The sequence below is a fragment of the Condylura cristata genome, unplaced genomic scaffold, assembly GCF_000260355.1.
Source record: "Condylura cristata isolate star-nosed mole 26May11 unplaced genomic scaffold, ConCri1.0 scaffold00026, whole genome shotgun sequence".
Classification (NCBI taxonomy): domain Eukaryota; kingdom Metazoa; phylum Chordata; class Mammalia; order Eulipotyphla; family Talpidae; genus Condylura; species Condylura cristata.
In genome coordinates, this window is record NW_004567127.1 from 2,924,559 (window position 1) to 2,942,734 (window position 18,176).

General features: G+C 49.3%; 1 protein-coding gene across 1 annotated transcript in view; it reads left to right on the forward strand.

Moving 5' to 3' along the window:
* Nucleotides 1-18,176, forward strand: part of TBX15 (T-box 15) — a 42,464-nt gene that overhangs the window by 9,295 nt on the left and 14,993 nt on the right. Inside the window, exon 5 of the mRNA XM_012729988.1 lies at nt 8,243-8,307. Within this exon, the coding sequence (XP_012585442.1) occupies nt 8,243-8,307 (65 nt within the window). The remainder of the gene's footprint in view (nt 1-8,242; nt 8,308-18,176) is intronic.

An 18,176-nucleotide genomic window follows, 5' to 3' on the forward strand; every position in this document is an offset into this window, starting at 1 on the left:
GATTTCTGACACTTCCACGCATGAGTGGTGCCTGTCAGTACGTTTCTTGCCCCTTTCAACTCGCGTCTCCTGGTGCGAAGTTGCCCTGTCTTAGACCACACTCGGGCTGCATTGCCATGCTGGGTCCCGGGCGTGAAGGAGAAGGGGAGTCCAGGCAATTTTAAAGAGTAAATTCTTTAACACAGAGTGGGTTGTTGGGAATTGTGGGGCTGCGTTGGCTCAAGAAGGAATCCCACCCAAAATGGAACACCTTTGATCTCTGTCCTTCTGTCCTGTGGGTGAGTTCATGTAGTGCTGACATTCAGAGTAGATGAGTCATCTCTAATGCTGAGCATTTTGACATCAAGATAGCAGCTTTGTCTGTTCAACCAGTCCCTGGAGAAATCAGCAGGCCTGATTGTTTAACATTGCCTTTGGCTGTGTAGAGAAGATTTAATACAATACAGTGCTTTTGAATCATGTAAACTAACCTCATGTGGTGTCTTTTCCTCCTGGGAATCCTAAGGTCTGTGTGGAGAGTCAGAGGTGTTACCCAACAATAGTTTTCATTCTCCGCGCGAGAAGATGCCACGGATCATAAGCTGTTCTCTTTTGACAGCTATATCCACCCATTCCTGTTTCCATTTCCCAGAACCTTCTGGAATAAGAATAATCAATATTTCAAGGCAAAATATTTTGCTTGGTATATTCTTTTCAAGGAATGGTAAGGAGACTTAGGAGAGCATCTTGAGGAAAAAGGTCAGTGGTGAATTCTAAGGAACTTGTGGGAGGAATATAGTGAAGGAAAGGACATAGAAGGAATGGAACTGAGGCCAAGCACGGAGTCCTCTCAGGGAAAGGCAGCGTCTTGTTTCACAGACAGCGAGGGGTGAGGCTCTTGAGACCTGGGCTCCAGTCTGAATTCTTCTGTGGCTGTGTATGTCGCTGTGAGCAAATTATTTTGTTTTTCTGGGCTTCTGTTTCTTCTTCTAGAAAATGAGCAGCTAGCCTATGCTTTCCAAGGTCTATTAGCTCTGAAATTGTGATTTCCCCCTCCTGCATGCTGTTAAGTGAGAGTTGGGAGCAGTTATTGTCAGCAAAGAGAGGCAACTGATAACGTGGTTGTCAAGGATCGCAACTGACTGGAATGTTCCTGTCTGTGAAAGATGTTTTAATCCCCACAACATGCAGATCAACACAGCGTTAGCAAGTCCACACTGGAGAAGTGGACACCTGGTATTTTGCTGCTGCTATACAAAATACCCCAAACCTTCCTGTTGGTCTGTGACTCCCCTCAGACCTCTCCATTGTTAAAATGCATTTCCTGTTGGCCTCCGTCTTAGCACCCTGCCAGACACCAGCCTCTCTCTGCCACTAAGTGCTGCTGCTTCTACTGATGGAACACTGTCTTCTTCCCGACCTCCTTGCTTCTGCCTGGTTCTGGGCCTGCCCTCCCCCACCGTGGCCTGTGAGCGCTTCCAGCAGTCACGCGGACGGAAGCCCGTGTTTCAGGAGTCATCCCATATGTTTATTTCTGGATGAATCTTTCCAAAGCCTCATTTCTCTGTCCAAGACCATCCTAGATCCTCGGTGCCTGAGCAATAAATTCCAGGCTCCCAAGTCTGAATTGAGATTGTCTGTGACTAGTGACTGTAGGCACATTTTCTGTTACTCTTCATTGCCCAGCCACAGGGCTCAGCAATCTCTTTCAGCTTTCACTGTTGCTTGTACTTTAGCTTTGCCTGGGCTGTAGATATTCTAGAAATTCTCTTCCCCTTTGTCTTTATGCGTCTAGATTCCTTCTATGTGTCAAGTTTAGTGCAAATTCTGTCACTGACAAGCTTCCTTGCAATTTTCAGCCTCAAATGAACGTTCCCTTATTGTGTCTGTGTCTAACTGTCCTTTTAATATTCTGCACTTTTTGAGAAAAATAAGTTTCGTCTTCTATAAGAATCAAATCAGTGAGACGTGGTGTAAAGCACTAGAACAGAAGTGAAGAGACTTGCACCCTAGGCCCACCTCTTTGTTTCTGTAGACCTGCTTTCCTGCCTTTCCCCATTCACCCACCTCATTTGCAAATTGGTGGTTGGATGTGAATCAAGGCTTCTCAGTTACCTGACTAAGAAGTTGTTTTCTGGTCCTTTAGCAGGTAAGACAGATAGACAGTGTCGGAACCTTTTATACACGCAAGCATTTTAATAGACTGCATTATTGTGTGTTGAACTTTGAAACATTTTGGATACTATAATGTCATTTACTTATGAAATAATGATGAGAGGAGATAGTAGCTAGATGGTGGCTGTCTTCACTTGACAGAATAACACATTGGAGCATCAATGCTGATTGCTTTGGGGCTTGAGGAAGGGGCGATTCAAAAGAAGCGAAACTCAGGAAGTAAAAGATGAAGGACTCGTCCATCTCCATAATTCTAAGACATCAGTGTCTGTCTCATAGTACATAGCACTCAATATGTGTCTGGGACAGAGCTGGACAGATGCGCAGTGCCAGGCCTCTGGCTGGCCATCGCCTTCTCTGTGGTTTGCTTCTTCAGAGAGCAGTAGCAGCAAAGTGTGAACAAAGAGTTGCTATTTTCATGAAATACTTTATGCTTTTATTTCTTCTTTCCTGTTCCTTCCTCCTGCCCCCCACACTCACTGGCCTGCTAGCACACTGAAGCTATTATTGCTAGGATTGGCTCTCGCAGTGCCAGCCTGGCAGGGCCGTGGCTCAGAAGGCACGTTGTGCCCAGAATCCCATCATGGAGAAGAAGGTGGTAGAGGTGGGAATAAAGGTGGCCCTGCACTTCAGGGTTTTTGTTGCAAAAACAGCTCCCTGTGAAATTCGCAGGGAATTTCCTCTGCTCTTTGTCTTCTCTAAGGGAAAAGGCTGCTGAAACTTGATGTTTTCTCCAAGCAAGAAACTAATTTCCAAAAGCCATCGCCCTGCTATCCTGAGGTGAGGCAGTCTTACTTCTTGAGGAGAACTGGCTACGTGAGCCACACGGGCAGCTGGAAGCCACAGGCCGGTCTGCCCCAGCACCCCAACAGGGCTTCTGACTCACTCACTGTACCCTGAGCAGCTGAGTCAGCGTTGCTCTGACTTTCCAGTCAAATTAGTGCAGATTCTTTTTTAAACTATGGACTTTTTTTCTTTTAAAGGTTTATTTATTTTTGCATACAGAACTGGGGCACAGGCCAGAGGTGCAGGGGTGGTGAGAGGACTCACTAGAGACAGAGCGGGGAGCAGAACAGGCAGATCAACGAAGTGCACTGCTGAGGGGAGCATCGGGCGGGTCAGGAGAGGTCTGCCGCGCCATGTGGGTCACCTCTGGGGCAGGCGGGGATCAAACTCATGCTGCAGTGGCTTTGGCTTCTTAGTGCTGTGCTTTAACCCGCTGCGCCACCAGGGAGGGCCCTAAAATATGGACTGTTTTTTTTTTTTTTTAAATCCTGATGGAATCCATTTCAAAAAGCATGATAAATGAAAACAAAATCACTGGGAATGCTAATAAGGGAAGTGTGCTGTCACATCACACTTAGGACAGTCGAGTTTCATTCTCTGCAGCTCATGCTGTTTCTGTCCACACTTACTAACTGCCCAGTGTGCTAGGCAAGAAGCAGTGACAGCGTTGATGATTAGTAGTGGCAAGCTGATCACCGCCCTGCGCTGTAGCCTCTAATACCTCAGATTACCAGAAATAAGATCAGTGAAAGCTGCCCACAGCCTGGCATTTTTTGGTGTCTTCATTATCATTGGCCCATGTTTGAGCCTGGCCGACCCTGACCTTGTTTCACCGGGAAGGGTGTTGAAGCTTTTGTCTGTAAGGCTTCAGTGGAAGCCCGGAGGGTTGAAGGAGCGGCCTGGTGTGTATTCTCTAAGTCTCGTTAAGGGCTCTGGGGCTGCTCATTGCTGCCTCCTATGTCTCATTCCTTCGCCCACTCACTCATTCCATCACTGGACAGATATTGAACAGGGACAGTGCGTGACAGCAGGCTCCGCTGAATAAGTGGTGTGTCTGGCAGGCCCACGTCCTGTCTACTGTCCAGGGAGAGAACCAAAGAGTAAATACGTAAACAATAGAGTAACTATATGTGTATTGACTGGGTCGGGGCAAAGAGAGTGAAGGAGACTGTGGCTGCATGAGAAGCAGCACTGTCTTTCTTGGTTAGACCTCCTGCAAGGGTGGTGTGTAAGGTAAGGCCAGGAGGAGTCAGCAAGATGAGGGAGTGAGGGACGGAGCTGTTGTCTGGAGGGAGCGTGAGCCGGGCACTGGCGGCCTGCAGGCCGGGCTCAGCCCCTTCCAGGCCCAGAGCAGCTCAGTGAGGCTGATCCAGTGGACCCTGCTGGGGACTGCGGCCAGTGGAGAGGCAGGAGCCACGGCTTGCTGGCCCCGCAGGGCTGGGCAGGAGTTTGGGTTCACTGCTCATCCTGGTGGTCATCACCGTACAGGACAGCGTGATGCAGCGATGTGCTACTGAGATCATGCTGGTTGCTGTGAGAGCGGGGACTGGCCAGGGCCAGTACGCACCAAGGAAGGGCCGCTCGGAGGAAGAGTAGTTTGGTCAACAGACGTTGGTGATCTGGACGAGGATGGAAAAGTAGAAACAGTTATATTCAGGTCTCAGTCTCAGCCGTGAACGGGGAGCAGGGTGGAAAATTAACTTCTCAAAGGTGCCCGGCATATGCACGTGTGTGTGCGGGTCACACGTGAGTGTCTGACATGTAATACAGAGCACGTGGAACGACAGATGTCCGGTTACACAATGTCAGTGGCAGTAGAAATGCCTCCAGTAGAAATGAGGTAATGCGTAATTTTCTGTAGTTGACTTTAAAAAATGACGTTTATTGAAGTAACCCTGGTTCACCTCACTGTTGGCTTTAGTAGAGGCCTCTCCAGACTCCCACCAGACCCCGAGGTCCACACCGTAGCTCCCCACTTCCCCCCCCCTTGTTCTCCCTCCCAGCCCCCTCTGGCCGCCTCTGTTCTAGGGCTGATTTTTCCAAGAAGTTCTGACCTCCACAGCGAGGTGGCAAAGGACACGAAGCCTTCAGTCACTTCGGCTTAGCTCTCATCTCAGCCACTTGACTCATTTGGGGTAAAGGACTAGTGTTAGCATTTTGCCACCAGGTTCTTCCTCCGTGGCTCTAGATGTGTGCTGTGGGGGCAGGGGGAGGTGTGGGGCTGCTGTGACCTCTGCTGGTGTCTGTGCTGTGCCGCAGCCCTCACTGGCCTCTTGGAGGCCTGGAGGGCCTGGGCTGGGCTGGCCCTTGGGGCCCCTGTGACCTCACATTCTAGTAGGAGGCTCTGAACTCGGCCTTAGCCTTGTTCCTTCGGGCACAGCTGGCTCCCTGGCGAGCTCACTCAGGGCCTCTGCTTGACTCAGGCCTCGGCTGCTCCTCTCCCATGCAGGGCAGCCCTGCTGTCCCTGCGGCGGAGGGCGGGGGGGCCTCTGAGTCCCTGACATACTGCAGAAGGGTGATGGGAATCCCGGGACACGAGCTCACACCCCTCACTGCCTTACTTTGACGGAGCGCCCACACACACAAGGATGCAGAGAGGCCCCCTGCCAGTCTCCTATGAGTCTCGCCTGGCCCATCCTGGGGTTCTGGTCTGCGTGGGGAGCTAAGCCTCACGCCAGTCTCACCGCTTGCTGTCTCTTTGTCTGTCTGCTCCTTTCATGCTCCACCAGGGGACGGAGAGGGCGCCTACTTTTCTCCCAAGGGGGAGCCCTCACCTCACGTCAAATCCTTATCTTCCGTGGGACAGCGAGTTCCACGGCTGCAATCACCTGGCCCAGCTTTCTGCGCTCTGGGAGACTCTTGTGGGGCCTGAATTTACCAGACTGGCCATTGCTGCTGGAACCAAGGCCCTGTTAGAAGTAGGGGGCTGTCGGGGCTGAAAATACATCGGTTTCCTCCTCCCCAAAACTAACCTCGCTCCCCTGGGTGTATGCAGACATAATTCCATTTGCTGGGGCCAAGGAGGCTCGTGGCTGGACTGGCCTGCTTCTGCCTACAGGCCACCAAACGCCCGAGCGGGGCCACACAGGTGTGGGGGTGCCCTCAGCCGGCCCGCAGCCGCACTCGCCTCCTCTCTCTGGCCCCTTCCTTTGTCCTGCGCGCTGGTCAAGCTGTCTCCTCGGGGTTTCTTGAGAGCTCTTCAGTTCTGCTCTCCGACGCTCTCTCTACCTCCCATGGGCCCTTTCTTACCGTGTGGTCCCCTGCTTCCTTCTCCCCGTCTTGTATTTTCCACTAAGCTCACACCCAGCCTTCCAAGCCTGGCTCACCTGTCCCCTCAAACATGAAACCTCTGAGCTCCTTGGCGTGGGCAACCTGGCTTCCTGCAGGCACTCACGATGCTTCGCCCTGAGTGCAAACCTTATCACTTTCTGGTTTACATCGTCATATTAGTGAGTATGGATTCTTTTCCTTCTAGATTATAACCTTTTGGTGGTTGGGGGGAGTGACAATACACGGACCTGCACTGGCTGGCTGTCGCCTGCACCGCCTGTCATGTCACTTTGCACACAGAAGGCCCTTTATACTCGGTGACGATGAGCTCGAACATACTCCAGCAATTCTCAAAACCCCACGTTAGGAGGTGAATGGAGGTGCTGTTTTCCCGAACATGTGGTGGCGACTGTCTAGTAAATCTCCATGCAGGCTTGCTGGCCGGGGGGGACAGTTCATGCCATTTCCCTTAAACGGTGGGAAACGGATTTTTGGCTGTTTCTCCCAGACGCATGAAATAGAATGTCATTATATTTACAGGGGTCTGTGGAGGCCCCCAAACATGGAAGCGCAATCATATATCAGAAACCTCTATCATAAACGAGTTGGTCAGGATAAGCCAACTTGAAAGAGAAAATAAAATATTATAACCCCAACTTGAAAAGAAAATATGGTGTGTGGTTTACTGCTGTGGATTATGGAGCAAGAGAGAACTGATCTTAAGTCAAAAGCAGAAACGCAGTGACAGTCTTTAAACTCAGTACAGTATTCGCACAACAGACACTGGAATTTCGAAAGCCAAAGCTTCAGGCCTCTGCTCTGGTCTATAAAGAAGATGTGAAATTGCTTTGGCGACATTATCATTATTAGTGCACTGGTCTAGAAGCAAGAATGTTGAGGGGGAAAAAATAACTTTGTACTTTAAGGCAGACTCTGTTTGTCAGAATCTCACATTGCATTTTAAAGACCTTTAAAGACTGCGGCTTTGGGAAATTCCACTCTGACAAAGTGAGATGGAAGAGAGACTTGGAAAGATTTGCAGCATAGGAAACAGCTCTGGCAGACCGAGTGCTAAGTTCTACAATGATCAGAGACAGGAAGGTGATCTTAAATAACGAGATTCCCTTGTTTCTGGAATGTTTTCTCCTTGCGAGTACCTTTCTTGGGCTCCTTAATCCTCACCCCTCTCTTGCTCAGTAAGTCATTAATATCTGCTTTGTTCACAGTTATATAAATGCGCCCCTGACCAAAGTTGAAAGCAGAAGTGCTAAGCTACCCATGGAATTTGTGAGTCTCAGGCTTATCCTAGTCCCAAGACATGAGGGTCTGTGTATACAACCACTTGAGACAATGGAGTAGACACGAACTTAGGTGCCGAACCATCTGCCCGCCAGGTTCGCTCGGCCTTATGAAGCGGCCTCTGCTTCTTCTCGCTTACTTGTGGGCCTTGGGCTCTGAATAAGGTGCTCTGCTCCCCGCTCCATCCATTACCTGATTGTAGATTTTCCTCTGTGAGCAAACTGGGCAAAAGCCTAACTACTTTTATGTTTTTGCAAGACCACATGAGGTGGTTGAGCTGCACAATGGCAGCGCAGAGGGAAAGAAAGGCCACGGCTGGCTGTCTGTGGCCTGACTCTATGCACCCGGCTGGTTGGAATCGACTCGTTCCCTCGTTCGTTCCAGTGCGGTCTTGGTGCCTCCTGTATGTAGCACGGACCTGGCTAATGCCCAGTTATCCATTTTGATGTCTTTCCCTGGGCAAGTCATTTATCACTGGTTTTTTTTTGGACACGAAGGGTGAGTGGAGAGTTGACAGAGTCACATACTGGGGAAACCTTGGTTTTCAGGGAGAAATGGATCAGGTCCTGTGTCAGCTTCAATTTAATTCTCACACCAAAAGGAAATGAAATGAAAACAACAGCTCTATTGACAGAGTTGTTTTGTTAATTTTCTAGGCAACCAAAACAAATAAATAAATAAATAAAAGCCCAGTTAATGTAAATACAATTCATCCTTTTTTGTTTATTTCCAGATCACCAGATTAAAAATCGACCGCAACCCTTTTGCTAAAGGATTCAGAGATTCTGGAAGGAACAGGTAAGAAGAGCAGGGAGAACCTCACATATATTTCAGCCATGGCTGGGTGTTGACTCCTGTTTTTTGGAAAACACTTGTGTGTTGTGTCTCTGTGCTGACTCAAATGAAGAGAGATGGACAGAGGAGCCTAGAATTAAGCAGTTGACTGGCCCCTTCCCTCCCCGCCAAAAGATTAAGTCATTAGAGTCTTGATTGATGCACTTGGTTGAGTAACCAGGTCAATCCCATGTGGTATTTTTCTCACTATATCATACCCAATATTTCAGTCACTTAAAACCAACTTGATGGCGATTTTTATCCTCAAAAAAATTGTGATTTCTTCTGCTAGGCATCGGTAGGTGGCTATAGCTTCTGAGTTAGCCATCTTATTTTCTGTGATAAGGAGCTAAGGAATTATGGACTGAAACCTACAATCTTCCAGAGCTAATGCTTTGCTCAAGAGGTAACCGTTTTTCTCTGAGGAAGTATTTCTAAAATGTAGTAGGCATTTTCTGCTTTCATAAAATAAGTTTGTGGCACACAGCCTTTCTCTGTGCCCCAACATCATCACAATTGCTTGTGATAGAGTGAAATGCTTAGGGACTGCGGACATTTATAAGATGATTTGGTCCTGTTGCAACTGGTCTTAGAGACTATAGAATTGTTTTGGTTAATTCTCCTCTCTAAATCCTTCCTCTCCCACTCTTCCTATATGAAATTAAAATCTGTTCTCCAGGGAGAGTTAGGAGAGAACTGAAATTGCCAAGGAAAGCAGATATATTTCAGGTTGCTTAATCAGAAAATTTCATTTTCTATAAACCATACTGAGACAGCAAATGTAACACACATGTCTTGTAAAGTGTGTAAGCTTTGTGATAACTACGTAGCATTCAGATTTTTTTTCTCATTTAGGGTATTTTTGTACTTCTGAAGGAAACAGCATTGCTATTTTCTCTGCAAAGTATATGGTGTTGTATTTAGAATTACTTCTTGAGTGACAAAGCTCGTTATATCAGAACCCGGATTTGTACTAAGAATCAGTCATGGCGATGGTTTTCTACAAAATGATTTATCAGAACCCTTCTTTATGAAACTCCATGGGATATTTAAAACACATACGTTTCTGTAACATTTTATTTACCTTAGAAGTTTCGAGGTCACATTTACTGAGTAAAGTTCTCTTAAACTTCCAGTTTTCAGATAACAAAGTTGAATATTCTAAGTCAAGCAGCTAGTGGGAGAACACACTAGAATTCAGGCTAGTAGGCTCCAGCTAAAGACTTTCCTTCTTGGTGGCTCTTTGTTTAAAATAAGACCGAGTTCTTTGTTTTCAAAACTTAGTCAGTGAAGCACAAACACCTGTCCCTTTCATTTCATCTGGACAGTCCTCTTCTCCGACCAGTTTCCCTTCCTGTCCAGGTTGGGGAGCACGGCCGGGGCTGCTCTCTGTCCCCCCAAGTCAGGGAGCAGCATGTTGGGCTTATCTGTGACTGTGCTGGTGATAGCATTCGAAATAGAAGCGTCTTTCCATAAGAATCTCTGGGGGCATTTAAGATCTCTCCCTTGTTATCCCGGGATGGATTTCAGGGTTCTGTGAGCCCCCAGATGTAAGTAAATCATGTGTGGATGAGCGAGTGTGCATTTTTCTGTGGCGAGAGCTGTAGCTTTATTCAGATTTGCAAAGGCCCAGGTGCCAAGGTTAAGGATCTGTGTTCTACACAAAACTACCCGTCTCGGGGCCAGGGGCCAACTCTACTCGCTTGAGTTAACTACTTTCACTTTTCCTTTCTTGCAAAACTCTAGTAGCATTTAGTATTTGTTTCTATTCCTTTTGTCGCTGCAAGGATTATTTTCTTGCCTTCTATTTTTAGCTCCACTTTTCCCACCCTTCATATCCTTGTTTTCCAGACAGGACTTAGAAGGGAAAACTGCAATAGGTAGGCCGAGTTGACCAATACTAGTGCTACCCTCGGGGGATTAGAGTCATTCGTGAACCTTGCCAGTAACACCGTCTTGAAGGATTTGCTGCTGCTCAGGCAGTTATGATGACATCTCAGCTCAAGTGCTCAGGTCCCCTGTCTCCTCGCTGCCTCCCTTGACACATCATTTGGCCCTGGTCTGCGTCCGCCTGACGGCTGTGAATGTCTTACTGCTCTGGACAGTTAGGAGGCCACAGGCCATGGCTCATCGGCACGTTCTGTCTTGCCAACTGGGCTGTTCTCTACAGGCCTCCAGGAAAGACCTATAGATTCTCATTCGTCCACTCTAGTGCTTCATTATTTCTTTTTTGCTGACAGTCTGGAAATTTTCATTACGTTCTTTCATACTCTACAGTATGATAGAAGTGAACTTGTACAAGTTCGAAGTGAACTTGTATAAGTTATCTGTGATTGAACCAGACTTTAGTCTTATGGTCTTCCCAACCTGTGTTTTACAAGTGAAAAAACAGAGGCTCAGAGAGGGTAAGCAAATTTCCCAGTGTCACACAGTAAAGGTGGAGCAGAGATGAACACCCAATCTGTCTGACTTCAAAGCCCGGGCACTCTGTACTAACAGTTAACTTATCTTTAATGGGTCTGGAGAGCAGACCCATTTTTTAAAACCCATCCATCTACTTAAAGCACCCTAGCCAAGTCATCCAGAGCCTTCTCTTCCCCAAAGAAAACAATGTGTATATTCTCAGTCTGTCTTCTGGACTTCCGCCCATGACTTTGTCATCTACTCTCTATGCCCCTGCAAGAGGGAGGTTTTCTGGTAGAGACCAGGAAGTCAGGTTGAACATGACCTTTCACCTAGCAGGTGAGGCTGTGATAGAATGACACTGAAGCTCCCTGTCCCATGATAGAAAAGGCTGAATTATTAAAGATAGAAGCCACTATTGTCCTCCAGCGCTCTGGAAAGTTAGATTAAAATAAACTTGTGGGGACCAGCACAGAGGCTTTTCCATGTTCTCTTTAACAAGTCCAAAGGACCTGATTAATTACACTTTAATTCTTACTAGGAATTGTCAGTGTCTCTTTACAGATGGAAAAGATGGACGTCTGGGACATAGAGGCTCGTTTATATATCTTCTTGGAACTGGTGGTTCTGTGTCAGCACCAGAACCCAGTTCACCTTCCCACCAGTGTCCACATATTTGTTGTCTGTGCTAACAGAGTTCCTATAAGCCCAGCATCTTCCCTGAGCATTCGAGACATCAGATGACTCATACCGAAGAGCGTGACTTGATGAGCTGCATGTAAATGTGCCCCAAACATACGGATTACATTTCCTTTCAAAACACACGGGCTTAAAAATTAGGGGAGAAAGCGCTTGGCCAATGTTTTTTGGTTTTGCAGAACACAAAACATTTGTGGAATACTTTGGAGTGACAGAATTTGCTAAACCTCAAACCCAAACACGTTCAGGTTTGTCGATCTCAGTCACCCCAGTGCAATCCAGGGATCCAGGGAGGGACATGTGTGGGGAGAGAAGGGGCACACAAGGCCCCACCTGGCTTGCTTTCATCACCCAGGTGTGTCTCTCTTGGTCCCTGAGCCCCTGACTCGATGTGTCAGGGTGAGCTCGGGGCCACAGTGATGTCCATCAGCACAAGGGAAACCCAAGGGGACGGTGCAGGGGACACTGAGTTCCAATGCTGTATTTTAATGTGAGGAGATATCCGGGGAGCAGCCCTCTCGGCTCGCGGCCCCACTCCTGCCTCCATCCCTGCAGGCTCTGATGTCTGAGGTGGGAGAAGGTCCCTCCGGGCCTGCTGTCTGCAGAAAACGCACCCTCTGGGTCTTCTCATTGTGTGTCAGTCCCACAGAGAGGCGCAGCCTTTGGAAGCCAGCTGAGTCCAGGGCAGTCTTTCACCTGTGACCATCTCCAGAGCTGACACAAGCAGTGAAACTGGTCCTTTGGTCTCGCTGTGCCAGGCTCCTGTGTCTTTCTCAGAAGTGATTCTGAGTTCAACGAAATGAGGAGGTGTCACGGGGCCTTCGCAGGGGACCTGCTCAGTCCACAGCTGGGTCCTGGTTCTCCTGCTTCTCGGGGGAAGGTCACTTGCAGGCTTCCAGGAGGGCACAGCCCTCAGGCTCCACTTGCACTGTCACTATCAAGGATGTGTGTGTGTGTGTATGTGTGTGAGGGAGAGAGAGAGAAAGAGAGTGAAAGAGAGAGGGAGAGAGAGAGAGAGGCGGGGGAGAGGAATAGATGCTGCTTCTTCCCTAGTGGGACACTGCCGTATTGGGCTTCCAGACGTGGCCTCCTCATGTCAGGAAATTACTTGTACTTTGTAACAGTCCCCCTTTCTAGCTTTCTCAGAAGTTATGTGTCTTAAATCTGGCTTTGAGGGGCTTTTAGTCAAGCACTGCCCAGGATAGTGTCCAGCGTGGCGGTTAGCAGATTTCTCCACCCTTGGGGACAATAAGTCCTTACTGTTTTGGGAGGGTGTGTGGCAGGGTGGTGGACACTCACTGTTCTGTGGCCAGCATTCCTGGACCGGCCCCTCTCGTGTAAGCTGCTGGGAGTCGGGGCCGCACCCTTCCTTGTTAGGACTCTGCATTCAGGGGGTCGCCAGGCCAGCGGGCTGGGTAAGGTACTAGTCTGTTTACTACAAAATAGTCAGCAGAGTGGACGCGTGGCAGAGACATGAAAACCTGGGAAGTCTGGAGTGAGAAAGACTCGCTCTAACCCAGATGAAGCAGGTAGAGCAGTCGTGGGGAGCTAGTCTGGGGCACCCACTGAGGTGGGGAGAAAGGAGCCTACAAACAGACTTTGCTTGAAGACGCAGGGCGATTTTGATTCACATTGGAGATGGACCGTTGTTCTAAGACTCTAATCCAGCCTGCCAGTAAACACACACACACAAGGCCCCCCTGGATAGTGGGGGTGCCTGCACCCCCCAGCCCCCTGGAGAAGGACCCCTAGTAGGTGTCAGAGTCGGTGAGTCCAGAAGAGGAGGTCCTGGAGACTAATCAAGGAGGAAGGAGGTTGGGTTGAGAAGACTCACTTGTACTGAGCGAGAGCAAGGTGACCTCTTTGTGGGTGCGCCCCCGCCCCCCCAAGAGAAGACAAAGGTCAAGAAGCTGAAGAGAAGCGGGAGCCTCCTGCTGAGAAGTTGCCTTCAGGGGCCTGTCTGTCCTGGCCAGAGGGCGGGGCAGCCAGCAGATCTCACACATCCAGGGCCACAGCATGGAGCAGCTGGAGTCGCCTCTGGGTCCTGGGCCACGCTAATGGGAAAGCCTTGTCCCTGTTAGCGGTGGCTGCCAAGATTTGACAGAGGGCTCACGTCAGCATGGGGAATTTTATGTAACTCCCAGGGATTGCCTCCAACTCAAACACACACATGAAAAAGGAGAGGATTAAAGTTACGGTGTGTCTAAAAATCGGGAGGTTCTCACGGCTTGTTTTAAAAGTGCCATGAGTCCCTACCTGGCCCTGGGCCGCCCAGTGTCCTTCATCCTGCCCCTGAACTTCGGTTCCGCCATCACTGGCAGCCTCCCCTGCATGGAAGACCTACAGAGGGGGCTGACCCCTGGGGTGGAGGTATCCTGCAGACACCCATCTGGAAGGTCCCCTGATGGGGCCCCAAGCAGAGAGGCCCTTCTGCACCCCTGGGGGTTGGACAGCTTTGAGGGAGGAGAAGCCTCCAAGCAAACCTCCCCTTGGAGATTTGAGCAGGACACTCAAATTCTACAACTGAGGGATTGCCAGGAGGAGCCAGTGGGGTTCCTGTTTCAATGGGGAGGGCGGTTGGTTTCTAGGGGTAGGTAGTTTGAGTCAGCAACGGGGCCTGTGAGGCGGTGGCATGTGGCAGTCGTGGGCAGCCTGGTGTGCAGTGTCCCATTCCATGGTGCTTGAGTGGACCTGCTGCTCCTGGATGAGGGTCCTCAGCCGGGCTGGTCCTCACCCCGAGGAAGGGCTCAAGCCCGTGGCCGATGGGGAGTCGTTGGGAGCCTCCGTCTGAAGGAGCCACGCCGTCCCAAGGCCGAGTTATTGAGCAAAGGGCCATCTCTCTTGGCCACAGCTGGGAACCCCTCCAAGGCCCAGCCTTTCCCGACAGCCCCCACGCAAGATGGGGGGCGGCAGAAAGAGGAGCCCAAGATGAGAACAGGGCAGGCCTCGTGCCCAAAGGGAAAAGAAGAGAAGGTCAGCTAACGGTCAGCTGAACGTAGCCCCCCGCCAGGTCATTGCTGAGACCTGAAAGAAACAGCTCTTCTCTGGGAGTTTGGGAGGGAGGCTGCGGGTGGATCTCAGTTAACATCTGCTGGAGTTGTCTCTGGTACCCAAGTTTCTCAAACCGTGCCTCCACCCTGTGCACCTGTTTAGCTGAACGGATGCAAGCCCTCGCTTTGTAGGCCAACAAGATAAAAACCCGAAGCGTCATGCAATTCAACCTCGGTTTATTGACCCCTCGATTTATTTCGAGGGCTCCAAGTATGACGAAGCATTTCCTACACAAGTATGAGTTGGCATTTCCTTCAGCTCCATGGCCCCAGCCTTCCTTTCTTACCCCGAGTTGCTGGTCTCGCACGGCCTTCCCCATCGGTGACAGTCAGCCCGAGGACAGCGGCGCTCGTTTCTCTTGTCCAGCAGTGACCGCATCGCCGGGAGAATGGCCGGTCGGCGGCACCCTGGCCCTGTCCTCTCCAGCTCCCCGAACTCCCACGGCGTCATGGAGGCTCCGGCCCGCGAGCTGCCCGCTGGCCTCTGGCAGCCCGCGCCTCCAGGTGCCACCCTCGTGTCAGTTCCCTGTGCCATTCCTTCTCCAGGAGCCACTGACCGCACCCGTCCAGCCACCCCCAGCGTGCCGTCTCCTGGCCCTCTCCCGGCACGGTAGGCTGTGCACACGCTTGTCATCGCTGGCCTGGGGCTGTTCTGCACATCTAAGGAAGCCGTAGGTGTGGCCTGAGCTTCCCGCCTCCGGCCAGCGGGTTCCAGGGAAGGGCCCTGCGCCGCCTTCTGGCCTCTGCGGCCTGCTGGCGCCTTGTCTAACTCGGCGCTTGACCTGGTGCCTGGTGCCCCTTGGCTTATGGTCTTCACGGCAGTATTTGACCTTTGTCCCCGTGTTATTATCAGTGTCCCCCCAGTCAGCAGCCTTCCGGCTATTGTTCCCTAGACCTTGCGCGTTTGCCAGGGAAAGCTGGCCGTGACTTTGTTGTCTGTGGCTCGTGCCCAGGGCTGGTGTCATCTAACGGACTGACGTGTGTTTAATGGCTAACATCTTGGAGGCTGACATACTGGCAGGACGCTAAGCCTACAGAAGCTCGAGAGACACGCTTTTGGTTCTGCGAGGAGAGAGAAACAGTGAGGTAGCCTGGAGCACCCCCACAGTCAGTCCCAAGCCAGGAGACTGACAAGGATTGGAATTCCAATGGCCTAAAAATGTTCTCTCTGGGACCAGGTTCCAACCTGAGCAGACCGTGGGGTTTCTCTTGCTTGGGTGAGACTAAGGTTCATTGTTTTCTCTTATTTCGTGGTTGTTGTCTTTGCTAAGTCTGCCTTTATTAAGTCGCAAGTGGGACGGTGCACCATCGTGATTCTCACCTTATAAATAGGGAGGCTGAGGTGGGAGGAGTCATCTACCTTGGCCAAGGCCGAGCTGGGGAGTGCAGGGCTGCCATCCGAACCCAGCTGACTGCTCCCAGCTTTGCTCGCAAAGCCCATATACACCTGGCGCTGTGAGATTTTAGTCTTGCCAAGTTAAAGTTAGACCATTCTAGTCCAATGTAAAGAAACAAAATATTTCAGTTAGCTAACTGGTGGTACCCTGGATTTTTATTGTACTTTTCAAGGCATTGAAAACTCCTTATGGGCCACTATTTCTGCCTGCTCAGACTTAAAGCAGGAAAGACCCCCGAGTTGAGAACCACTAGGGGAGACGTGACTCTAGCTCGACTTCAAGCATCTCCACTGGACACCCAATGTTTCAGACCATTGTAGGCACATCAGTGGCAAACAGTTCACCACGGAGAGGGACTTATGTTGCTATGTGGAGCCAAGTTTTGAATGATTTTTTTTTTTTTTGACAATTTGCAAATCTCCACTGAGAGTTCTTTTAGAATTTTCCCAGGCAATAAATATCCGGAGGAATCTAGATGTCGAAACATCCAGTGAAAGAGAAAGTAGCTGGTGAAGTATTGACTTCCCCTCAGTGGAGTATGGATAGTAAGGACCAGAAAATTGAGATAATGAGGGCTTTCCTGCTGGCGCAAGGGGTTAAAGTGCAGTACTTATGAAGCTGTCTGCAGCCATTGCTCCATGAGTTCGATCCCTGTCTGGGGAGCTGACCCCCATGGCGTGGCAGACCTCTCCTGCCCAGCCTGCTACTCCCCTCAGTGTGTTTCAGGTGACCTACCTGTTCGGTTCCCCACTCATCTCTGGGGAATCCGCTCATGGACCCCATCCCCCATATCTGTGGCTTGAATCCCAGTTCTTGTATTCATAAACAAATATTTTTTTTAAACAAAGTTGAGATAAGGTAATTTTACATATCTGAAAGAATAGCATATTTTGGTTTTGTGCTTTCAAATAATGAGACAGGAAGAGACAGAAAAGGGGATCAGTGACTCAGGACCACCCATGAGATAAAATCTGAGCACCTCACGTGAAATAAGTATGTGTGCTGTTCACACCCATCCCTCCATCTTAGCCTCATCTTAGCCCCAGAGCACCAGTCAGCCTGAACTATTTTCAGTTTCCAGACTCTCTCAGATCTTATTCTTTGTACATGCTGTGAACTCTACTATGAAAATCTTTTCTGCAGAAAATTGCTGAGAATGCTTTACTGCTTTGCTCACCTTATATAACCAATCTTTTGTGTAATCTTGTGTGAGATTTTCGGGCATGTTAAATACCTATTGTTGGGCATTCTACTTCCTCTTCTACCAATTTCCACGATAGCATACATCATAGTCTAGAAATGAACGATTTCCACAGCATTGTCTTTTTGTTGCATGGGACATTTTGAAAGGCTAAGTTCCTAACTTCCCTGGGTCCTTCATGGCTCTGAAGCTCCAGAATCAAGACTGATTGTTTTCCTGGCTGGGTGGTATGAGTTTGTAGTTGCATCTGTGTAGATTTCCTCCAGCCCTTGACTGTCTTCTACTGAGAGGTGACCAGTAGTCTCACTGATTGGAGACCTACATGCCCTGGTTACTTGTATCACCAGCAAATAGTATGAGGAAGAGTCCAGACTGAGTTAGAAAGTCAGAATGCTAAGAGAAGACAAGCAGAAAGATGAAAAACAGCTCTTTATCTGAAATCAAATTAAAAGCAGAAATCTGCACTGATGTACCGCGTCGTAAGGTCACGGTGCTGAGACCGTTACAATGATCAAATATTTGCTGAACTTCAAAGGGATAGTTCCATTGAGTGCTCATTATTGTTATTTTAGAATGAGGTGGAAAGGATATTTCTTTACAGATTGGCTAATTTTCCAAATCAGTTGATCTCAAGCCATCATCAGTTTGCAAGAGCACTCTTTGGCTTTTTTCCTTTCCTCCCTTTGCTCACTCCTCTTCAACACATTCCACTGATTTGGCCAGCAAGAAACAGAAGAGTCCAAAGAGTAGAGCTGAGAAGTCAGAGAGCTGACTGCAGCTGGAGACCTGTGCAGAGGGGGTTTGGCTGTGGAGCAAATGGGAAAAGTGAACAGTCCCAGTGTTTGCCAGTTTGACTGTCCCCAGTTGCAAACCTCAGAAATGACACCAGGTCTCTGTGCATGGGGCCCACAAAGTTCCACCATGAGAACACGTTGATGACCGGAAGTGACCTGAGCCCACTCTTTTTTATCTTTTAGACAGCGGGTTAATTTTTGTAGTTTTCTTTGTATAGGTCTTTTGCCTCTTTCGTTAGGTTTATTCCCAGGTATTTGATTCTGTTTGTTTTAATCAAAAAGGGGATTT